The 10,979-nt window shown below is 62.6% G+C and overlaps 1 protein-coding gene across 1 annotated transcript; it reads right to left on the bottom strand.

Annotated features, from left to right (window-relative positions):
- Positions 1-531: 531 nt before the first annotated feature.
- On the bottom strand, positions 532-10,683 carry PTK6 (protein tyrosine kinase 6). The gene is made up of 8 exons (XM_003932666.4): positions 9,630-10,683; positions 7,816-7,937; positions 7,136-7,299; positions 6,536-6,689; positions 5,553-5,714; positions 4,202-4,383; positions 3,605-3,758; positions 532-3,294 (listed from the first exon to the last, which is right to left on the bottom strand). The coding sequence occupies exons 1-8, from the start codon at positions 9,953-9,955 to the stop codon at positions 3,107-3,109; spliced, it is 1,452 nt and encodes a 483-aa protein (XP_003932715.2). The 5' UTR covers positions 9,956-10,683; the 3' UTR covers positions 532-3,106.
- Positions 10,684-10,979: the final 296 nt, after the last annotated feature.

Raw genomic sequence — 10,979 nt, forward strand, 5'->3', positions numbered from 1 at the left:
AGATAAACATGGTAATCTCTCTCCTCTCTCCCCTCTGCTGCTCCTCTTCCCTGTCTTCCTTCCACAGCTAACCTGCATCAGCAATTCCTTCTTACTGTGCATTCTGCTCTCCGTTTGGATTTACAGTTTCATGATCTTAAAGATTTAGTGGATATAATATAAACTTGTTTTGCTACTAAACCCAGACCAAAAAAAATTTACATCTGGATTGTCTTTAATGCTCAGAATTCTGAAGCCGTTCATTTTTTAATTTTATCAACATTTTTAAAACTAGTTTTATTTACCAAAGATTATCCCAGGTCACATAAACTTATTTTAAAAATTTGGCTTAGTTTCTATATTTCTCAGATTTTTAGGAATATTTTGTTTACATAAGTCCTTGTTTATCTCTAAGCCAATCTGAATTTAACTTTTTAAAGACATTTTATAATTTGGTAATACCATCTGAGGATAGGAAGCCATCCTGACGATATAATACAAAAACATATACACATAAAGGACACATGAGCAGATACAAACAGATCTCACAGCTGTTGTTTTAGAACTTTTATTCTCCACTCAGTAAAACACAGGTGTCTCTTCAGCGTTTTTTATTTTTTGAGACAGGCTCTCACTCTGCTGTCCAGGCTGGAGCGCGGTGGTGTCATCACAGCTCAGTGCGGCCTCGACCTCCTGCCTCAGCCTCAGGAGGAGCCGGGACCACGGCTGGTAAAGATGAGGCCGGTCTTGTCGCCCAGGCTGATCTTTCCTCATGTTTCTCCCCAAGGTGTGTTTCTTTTCTTTCTTTTTAAGGGACGGGGTTTCACCATATTGGTCAGGCTGGTCTCGAACTCCTGACCTCATGTGATCCGCCCGCCTCAGCCTCCCGAAGTGCTGGGAGGACAGGCGTGAGCCACCGCGCCCGGCTCCGAGCTGTGTTTCTAGCCAAAACGGGACGAGTTCCGACGCCTCACCCAGAGGACGAACGCCTTTGACTCCTGCTTGCGGAAGAGACTTTTAAACTCTTTTATTTGCCCCATTTTCAAAACGGTTTTCCTTTTCTCTCCCCCTGAGGACAATCATCGCCTTGAAACTTGTATTTTCAAACAGATGACTCGGGTGTCAGCAGAGACGAGGTGGCAACTCCACGTCCCGGGGGCAGAGAAGCAGCGCTTCGAAGGCGTCTGAGCACGTGCCTGCCCGAGGTCAGAGGTCAGCCTTCGGAGGCCGCGGACTCACAGCCGGGACTCCGCTTCCGGGAGCCCGTTTCCGGGAGCCCGTTTCCGGAACTCCGTTTCGGGGACTCCGCTTCCGGGAGCCCGTTTCCGGGAGCCCGTTTCCGGAACTCCGTTTCGGGGACTCCGTTTCGGGAGCCCGTTTCCGGCCGGGGGGAGCCCCAGGCGCCGCCGTCCCGCTCAGCGTTCCCAGCCCCGGCAGTTGCGCTGCGGACCGAGAGCCCCTCCGGAGCGGGACGGCCTGGAGTCCCCGTGCCCGGGGCTGGCGCGGGCAGGAGGGTCCGGTGCGGCGGGCGCGGGGGCAGGAGCGAGGCCTCGCGGGGCCGACAAAGGCGGGAGGCGCGGCCGTCGGAAGGTCCCGCGGGGAGCAGGCCGGGCTTGGGGAGCCGACGCCCGCGGACCGCGGGGAGAGCCTTCCGGACCGAGACTCCCGCGGAGGAGCCGCAGAGGCCCGGCCGCCGCAACCCCCGCCCCGGGAGGAGGCTTCCGCCCAGAAGCCCACAGCTGCCGGGGCAGCCTCGTGAGACCCCGTCTCTGTGTTAGAAGAGCGTGAGGCCTTCAGCGACGAGGCTGGCCGCGGTGGCCCACGCCTGAGTTCCGGCTTTGGGAGGCCGAGGCGGGTGGATCATTGGAGGTCAGGAGTTGGAGACCAGCCTGGCCAACGTGGTGAGAAACCCCGTCTCTACTAAACATACAAAAATCAGCCAGGCCTGGTGGTGGGCACCTGTCATCCCAGCTGCTGGGGAGGCTGAGGCAGGAGGATCGCTTGAACTCTGGAGGCGGAGGCTGCCGTGAGCCGAGGTCACACGACTGCACTCCGGCCGGGGCGACACACCGAGACCGCGTCTCCAAACACACAAACAAGCGATGATGGCATGCGTGTCCGGCTGTCGGTTTCTCGTCAAGCCAACTTTTGACCAGAAAACTCAAAAAAAAAATCCTTGCAAATATCCTCTTACCACATTTCTGCTGGAACACGGTAAAAATTCTTCTTGGCAGTATTGAACTTTTTTGTTCTTATCTTAAACCAAAAAGACTTTCAAGTGACTCAGAACCAAAACCAATAAGCTTTTTATGACTTAACCATGGATGAAAGAGACTCCTTCAAAAGCGGGTGCAAAGGAGGCAGCCCCCCAGCCCGGAACCACCCCACAGACAGCAGAGAAAGGCCTTTGTCAGCACAAGAGCGAGGGGGCTGTCCAGCACTGACCCAGTGGCAGAGCAGGTGGCAAAAGCCCTTGTGGGCGGGAAACCTCTCTTTACAAACCCCCTAGGAGCTGGCACGTCCGGCAGTGATGCTCAGGCTGGCGGAGGCCAGGGAGAGCGTTCTCACCCTTCGTAAAGCCGGGCTCTCAGAACATGAGCCCAACAGGAGAAGAGCAGCTGCCCTGGGAGGAAAGGATCCATGTGTATCAAAACCAAATTTACACGAGAGTCACAACCCACAGGAATGCCTTCCTCCTGCCACGCTGAACTGGGAAAAGCAGGACAAGAGTGTTTGCCTCCCACCCTCAACTGGGCACTGCAGACAGACACCCAGAGAGCGGCTGCGGTCAGAATCCCCTCTGACCTCCGCTGGCTTCAGGTCAGTCTCCGGCATCTCATCTGTGGGCTCGGAGCAGGCTGCCTGTCGGCAGCTGAGACCCAAGGCACACGCGACAGGTTAAGGAGAGAATCACACCCGTGTACAGGACACACATTCCACGCCTCACAGGACAGGTTAACGAGAGCAGCACGCTCGTGGACAGGACGCAGGCACTGCTCATCTGCGAAGCTTTCCTGCACCCATCACCTCAGTAACCCCTAGGGCAGCGTGTGGGCCTTGACCCCAGGTCCAGGGCAGTGGCCCAGGCCCCTCCTCGGCAGGACCTGGCCGTGCCCTCCACAGCAGCTCAGGTGGGGTTCTCATAGCTCGTGAAGCTGGAGAGCCTCTCCCGAAGGGCCTTGAAGCAGGGTCTCTGCTCAGGGTCCCTGCACCAGCAGGTCAGCATCAGCTTGCCCACACTGGGCGGGCACGCCGGGGGGCAGGGCATTCGGTAGCCGGCATCCACCCTCAGGAAGGCCTCATGGTTGGACATGCCTGCAGCCGACAGGAATGAGAAGAGCTGGGGCCAAGCTGCCCATCCTTCCCGAGGATCCGCACCAGCCACCCCCTGCCCCTCCCTGGAACGCTGCCTGCTGCTAACACCTCCCGCCAGATGGGGCTCCATCGGGCAGCTCCAGGCTCCGGCCTGGGTGCTTCGAGAACGGTGCAGGTGTGGAGCTCAGGCACCGGCCTATGGCAGAGGCCCCTGCAGCCCTCATGGGAAGCCCCTCCCACCGTCCCTGTGGCCGCCCAGGACCGTCCCCACTCTCCCCCAACACCCAGGCAGGGGCACTGGAGGCAGTACCTGGGTAGGGCACCTGGCCCCTGCTGAAAATCTCATGCAGGAGAATCCCGAAGGACCAGACGTCAGACTTGCTGGAGTAAAGGCCTCGGGAGAGCGCTTCGGGGGCCGTCCACTTGTAGGGGACGTTGTGGTTGTGGGACAGGTACACGTCCTCCTGCGACCAGGCCGGCACTGAGTGGGCCTCGGGGGCCACCTCTGCCCTGCCCCCATGACACGGACGCGCACAGCGGCCACACTGCAGTGGGACCGTGATGACCCCGCTGTCGGACCCACGCACGGGGCATCGGCCGCTGTGGCTAAGCTCGCGCTGGGGCCTGAGCGCCTTCAGGAGCCCCTGGGATTCCAGGTGCTTGGGGATGGGAGGGCACAGGAACCGGAAGGCTCCTGGGCTGGGCCAGTGAACGAGGCACGTGAACAAGGCAGCGGCTGCATAGTGGGCCCAGCTGTGTGCTCCTTTGGGAATGGGGACGCCCCCCAGCTTGCTGCGGCTTCCCGCCTCCCTGCTCAGCCCGGGCTCCCGAGGGCAGGGGCCGAATCCTGTGTCTGGCTGAGTCCCCAGCTCCACACAGGAAGCCCTGAGCCCTCCGAGGGCCCTACCTTGATGAGCCTGGCTAGCCCAAAGTCCCCGACTTTGCAGAGGGTGTTTTCCCCGACGAGGATGTTCCTGGCGGCCAGGTCCCGGTGGATGTAATTCTGCGACTCCAGGTAACACATGCCCTCAGCCACCTGCCACGCGATGTCCAGCAGCTCCGAGACGGGCAGGGCTTTCTCATCAGAGTCTGCAGAGGGGAGTGGAGCCCGGGGTCAGCCAAGCCCACGGCGGTGAGGACGGGCTGGAGGCCAGGCCACGTCCCATCTGCCTCCAGGCTCTGCGGGCTCTGAGGACGGGCTGGGCCAAAGGGCAGAGCTGGCCTGATTTGAAATTAACCTGGGGCCAGCCACCGCCCTCCTGGAAGGCGACTGTGAATGGAGAACCAAGAAGCAGTTCCTGGTGCTCCAGCCCAGCAGGTCCCTTGGGGAGGTTTGTGATGGCAGCGGAGAAGCTGGTACACGGGAGGCCGAGCGAGGAGGCGATGTGCGCAGCGGGGACTCGGGAGAACCGCTGCGTGGCAGCAGCGTGCGGTGCTGTTTCTGGAGAGCCCTGCCTGGCACGGGGACTGGGACGATGCAGCCCTCTGTGTGAGGACAGGGGTCCGGAGCTCAGGTGTGAGCGGTGTGTCAGTGCCGCACACGGCTTTTCCTGCCCCACCACGTCCCCTCCCGTGGGACCGCCCAAGGCCAAACGGCTTCTTCACACGGGGCCTCTCTTCCTGGAGCCAGTGTCCTTGGTTTTGGTGATTTTTAAAAAATGGAAAGAAAAATAATAACAACAAAGAAAGAAAAATAATGGAACTTAGAGACAATGACATCCCTGAGCCAGTGTGATTCGTGTGTGTCCGTGTGTCCATGTGTGTCTGTATGTGTCTACGTGTGCACGTGTGTGTGTCTGTGTGTGCGTGTGTGTCCGTGTGTCTGTGTGTGCGTGTGTCTGTGTGTGCATGTGTCTGTGTGTGCGTGTGTCTGTGTGCGTCTGTGTGTGCGTGTCTGTGTGTGCATGTGTGTGTCTGTGTGTCCGTGAGTGTGCGTGCGTGTGTGTGTCTGTGCGTGTCTGTGTGTGCGTGTCTGTGTGCATGTGTGTGTGTCTGTGTGTCCGTGAGTGTGCGTGTCTGTGTCTGTGTCTGTGCGTGTCTGTCTGTGTCTGTGTGCATGTGTGTGTGTCTGTGTCTGTGTGTCCGTGTCTGTGCGTGCGTGTGTCTGTGTCTGTCTGTCTGTGCGTGTCTGTGTCTGTCTGTGTCTGTGCGTGCGTGTGTGTCTGTGTCTGTGTGTCTGTGCGTGCATGTGCATACAGACATGAGGGGACGTACACTTCATTTCCTCACGCGCCCCGCCTGGCGCCGGTGCCACTCACCGCGAAGCAGCTCCAGCAGGCTGCCCTTGGCCATGAGCTCCGTGATGATGTACACGGGGTCCCCTGCGGACACCACGGCATACAGCGCCAGGATGTGTTTGTGCCGAAGCTTCTTCATGGCCTGGATCTCTGACTGCAGCGCCTGCTGGTGCAGGAGATTGTCTGCGGGGACAGGTGGGCTCGGTGGGTGCAGCCCCTGAACCCCCAGGCACCAAGGAAGAGGCTGAGGCCCTGCCCCCACACACAGCAGCTTCACAGGGCACGTGGACCTCCTGCCCCGGACAGGGCACCTGGCTCCTGAGGCCACGAGGATGGTGACCGCAGCCAGCCCTGTGGGCCCCCAGCCCGGTGCTCCCACGGGGCCATCATGGCCACCTGCTCTTACCACACAGCCCCCCAGACTCAGACCTCTGACGTGGAGGCCAGACCTCTGCTGAGGCCCAGGCGTTTTAGGGAAAGCCTTTCGGATTTCCAGGGATCTGTTTGAATGGCTTTCCACTACGTCAAGGACTATTAATTTTCCTTTTTTCTTCGCCCCCCCCCCCAAGATGGAGTCTCACACTGTCACCCAGGCTGGACTGCAATGGCACAATCTCAGCTCACTGCAGCCTCCACCTCCTGGGTTCAACTTATTCTCCTGCCTCAGGCTCCCAAGTAGCTGAGATCACAGGCATGCACCACCACGCCCAGCTAATTTTTTTGTATTTTTAGTAGAGACAGGGTTTCTCCATGTTGGTCAGGCTGGTCTCGATCTCCCTACCTCAGGTGATCCACCCACCTCAGCCTCCCAAAGTACTGGGATTACAGGTGTGAGTCACCGCGCCTGGACAAATGTTCTTTTATAATAACTGTATTTAGGTAAAAGCAAAGGTGCAATAGACAGGGAACTGCTGCTGCACAGAGGCTGTGGGTGGTCCCTGGGGCAGGAGGGCAGCCCAGGGCGGGCACGGGGCCAGGCAGAGCCCTGGCCAGGGCCCACTCACCTCGAGAAATCACCTTAATGGCCACCTGGACCCGGTCTTTCCAGAGCCCCTCGAAGACCTCCCCAAAGTAGCCGGAACCCAGCTTCCTGCAGAGCGTGAACTCCTCCCTCGGCCTCTCCCAGTCGTCCCAGTGGGGCAGAGGCTCAGGCTCGTGCTGGAGGGGGAGGCGGACACCCAGGGCAGGGACTCATCCTTCAGGAAGCGCCACCCAAGGCTAGCACAGGGAGCCCGGATCTGCCCTCAGATTTAGGGCCACGTTCAGCTTGGGGGCAGTTCTGAGTGTCTGGCACGAGGCGGCACTCTCCCGGGGAGCCACCTCCAGCCCAGCACAGAACGCCCACAGACGGGAGGGGCCAAGACCCGGCAGACTGCAGCAGGCCTCTCGAGAGTGGCCAGGCCCAGCGGGTAGTCTCCAGGCCCCACCCAACTCGGGCGAACACCCCCGCTCCGCAGAACCGTGGGATTCCCTCCAGTAGACCCCGGGTCAGTGAGTCAGGACCCCTCCCACGCTGCCCGGCCAACCACTCCCAGTAGGAAACACCGGCCCGAGACCGCCCAGCCTGCCTGAGCCTGCGCTACCAAGCCAGGGCGGGCAGCTACCTTCTGGCAGGGCGCGGCCAGCCGCAGGCCGTGGGACAGGCTCTGGGTCCTGTGGTAGTTCACCAGCTCGGGCAGGCTGGGGAAGGACACCGCCTCGTTCAGGTGCAGCCGGCCCCCGGCGTGCCGCCAGATCTTGTAGTGCCGCACGGCCTGCGTGTCCCGCACTGGACGGAGAGCGAGAGCCGTGTGGCCGCCCGAGCCCACCACCTCTCACACCTCCTGGGAGTTTCTGGGTCCCAACCCCTGCCCCCTCCCTTGGAAAAGCTCCCTCCTGCCCTGCAGGCTCTGGCCAAGCTCTCCGGCCCCTCCTGCCCCTGTGCCAGGCAGCCGATGGCCTCCACCTGGATGGCAGCTGCCCGAAAACCCAGCCACGCTGAGTCTTCAGGGACAGGACACCCCAGACGCAGGGTCTCGTGCTGGACAAGGTTCCCATGGGTGCCCGGGCAGGACTGGCCTGAGAAGTCCCTGCCCTCCCAGGGAGGGGCCCTGCCCCGCAACTGCCCTAGCAGCCAGCCAGGCCCCAGGGAGGATCGGCCCAGGTGGGCGGACGGCATGGGAGCTCCCTGGAAAGCAGCTCAGGTCCCCAGTCACAGCAGCGGGAGCCGGGATCCCCTCGTGGATGGGAGGGCTTAGAGCAAGGACCCCCCGCAGCAAGCGCAGGCTCGGAGGCCAGGCCGCACCCGAGAGGACGTAGTCGGCGCTCGCCTTCTCGCTGACCCTGATCAGGAAGGCGCCCTCGGCGTTGCCGGCGGCCTGCAGCCAACGCACAGCTTCCGAGCGGGAGATGCAGCCGAAGAACCACCTGCAAGGGAGGGCGGCCTGAGCCCACGGACCTGGGCCCACCCCACACGGGCCACACGTGGAGCCCCAGCCACACCTGCAGCGGAGGGCGGCCTGAGCCCACGGACCTGGGCCCACCCCACACGGGCCACACGTGGAGCCCCAGCCACACCTGCAGCGGAGGGCGGCCTGAGCCCACGGACCTGGGCCCACCCCACACGGACCCCAGCTGGGAACCCAGCCACCCTTGCCTGCCACCTCAAGCTTCCATCCCTGACCACAGCTGTCCTCAGGAGCTATCACTGACCCAGACGCCCTGAATGTCCCAAATGTCCAGGACAGGCCCCTGGGGACCCGGCAGGGGGAGTGGCAAGGGGAGGAGCAAGCTTCTACCACACCCTGCCCTGAGTGACCCCTGTCTAGGGCTCAGGGCGTCGGGTGGAGTTGGGGAGGGCCCCGGCACTGTCTGCCTGCACATACACACCCGTGATACACGCACACACACCTGTGATACACGCACACGTGCACGGAGCTGCCTGCACACACACACGCATGATACATTCACACTCCCACACATGTGGACAGGTCATCTGCACACCTGAACACACCCGTACACTCACACACGCACAGCACTCGAATGCACTAACTCCTGGCTGCAGGGTGTGGAGCTGGGGCGGCCCTGGACTGTGGACTTCCGGGTGGAGCTAGAAGAAGCTCCAGGTGTCCCATTCCCAGCCCAGTGTGTCTCCGACTCCCTCGGGCCGTGGCACACGGACCCCACACAGGAGCCCACCGCCCAGCATGGAGCCCCGGGTCCACCCGCTCCGCTTCCGCACAGCTGGCGGCACTGCCCCACTCAACCCTGCAGCCACCTGGCCGCCTTCCCACCGCTCGCATGGGCGAGTTCTCTGGGTCTCTGCACCTGGGAGCTGACCAGCCTCTAGCCAGACCCCACCCTGCACTCCTGCTCCTTAACTCGGTCGTGGGTCTGCACATGAGGGGGGTCTCCACCACGGCCCCTGCCTGGCGGCCTCTTGGCAGCCTCCTGGCTGGGGTCCCCAGGAGCTAACCCCACACAGCCTGATTCGGGCACGCACACAGTAGGTGCCCAATCCGTGATGAGAAAAGCTGCTCTCAGGAGCCCAAGCCACAGAAACCTCTCCCACCAGAGCCTCCCCAGCCTGAGCGCCGAGCGGCCGTGGAGGCCAGCCCAGGCCACGCCAGCTGCCCTCTGGTTCCTCGCAGGGCCCGGCAGGCAGGAAGCCTGCCCCGCAGCCGGCCACTCCCCTGACTAGGTGGTGTGTCTGGTTCTGGCAGTTTGGAAAATGAGCAAGCTTCATTCCCTCAAAGGCCCTGGAAACCCCCACAGAGCTTGTCACTGGCCACCGGCCTCCCGGAAATCCACCCTGGACCCTCTGTCCTCCCCAGGCCCGGGCAGAGCAGCCTCCACCACCAAGATGTGACAAGGATGAGCACAGGGCGGGGCCTGTGCCCGCTGAGCCGCAGCCACAGTCCTGTGGGCGCTCCCGGGCGCCAGCGCACGGGGCATGGAGCAAGGACCAAGCGGGATGCCCAGGCTGGACTTCAGGGAACAGGAAGACAGAACCAGGGTCCCCACCCTCCTGGGCCTCCTTGGGGCCAGCCCAGAGCCCTCACCCTGCCCCGTGCCTAGAGGGTGGCTGTGCCAAAGGTCCTGGGAGCTGGGGACACGCACGGTTCAGACTCCACCGTCTCCTTCTCGGCCAGGTAGTTGTGGGGCACGTAGCCCTGGGCCACGGCCCCACCCGCCTCGTCCAGCAGCGTGGCCCACCACCACTGCTCCTCCTTCCTGGTCACGTGGAAGATGTCCCCCGCTCGGAAGCTCAGCTCCTCGTCCGTCCGGGCCTTGAAGTCCCAGAGGCCCACGTACTTGGGGCCCAGGTGAGCCTGGTCCCGTGACACCATGGCGGGCGCCACGGCAGGACCCGGCTGTGGGCTGCTGGAGCATGGGCCTGGGCGTGGCAGGAGGCCGCCCGACAGGCATCCCGCCCCCTTCTGCATGACAGGCAGGGAGGTGACCACACCCAGCACCCACAGGTGCTCGAGAGCACCTGACCCATCTGAGGGCCCAGCCGGCCCCACGACTCCTCACACCCACGGGGCCAGGCCGCACTGCCGGCTGCACGGGACCCTTCTGGCCACTTAGCGCCCCGGCTCTGGGAACCTGCTGGGCAGGCCCACAGGACCGGCCTGAGCGCTGGAGAGGGAGGGTGGAGGACGCTCAGACGGGGCTCCTAGGGGGGGCACTCTGGGAACCAAAGGGCCCCCCACCCCCGCCCCAGGAAGGAGCGTTGCAGTCTGGGGGTAGGAAGCGGGGGCTGCAGGCACTGCCTTCCCAGCCTTAGAGCTGTAGCGGCCAGATGGGGGCTGCCTCTCTCCCCGCTTCTGGAAGCCTCCCCTCACCCAGCCCCGGACCCCAAACCTGAGCACAGGGCCCAATGCCAGGAGCTGCTGTGGGTGGACATCCTGAGAGTCGCCTCAGGGGCAGGCCCCACCCAGCAGAGGATGCAGGACCCGCCCTCGGGAAAGGAAAGAGGGAGTGGAGTCAGGGCAGCGATCACTGTGTGGGTCAGTCCCAAGGACTTCCTGGAAGAGGAGGGCCCAAGGGTTACAGGCGGTCAGGGGGTGATCCCAGGAGGCAGAGCCATGGCACCCACAGCTGAAGAAACCTACCCTGCCTTCCTCCACATGGACACCAGGGGGCGGGCAAAGACCACAAGTGCGGCCTGGGAGCGCCACAGTGCCAGGGCCCAGCGCCCACCTCCTGCCCAGGCAACCCCTCGGGCTGCAGCCTCTGCCTCCTCCTGCCCAGCCCCCACAGCCCCTGCCCCCTTTCAGCTCACGTCCCCCTCCCACCCATGCCTCAGTGAGCCCCGACGTGACTCTCACCTGCACCCCGCAGCCGCCTGTCCCTCCTTCACAGAGGCCCCTCCCCACGCACCCTCCCGCCGACCCTGCTGTGTCCACCGGGGAGCTCCGACCCAGGGACCTCGACAGGAGCGGGGCGGGGTGGGAAGGGACCAGC

The sequence above is a fragment of the Saimiri boliviensis genome, chromosome 9 (assembly GCF_048565385.1).
Source record: "Saimiri boliviensis isolate mSaiBol1 chromosome 9, mSaiBol1.pri, whole genome shotgun sequence".
NCBI classification, from domain to species: domain Eukaryota; kingdom Metazoa; phylum Chordata; class Mammalia; order Primates; family Cebidae; genus Saimiri; species Saimiri boliviensis.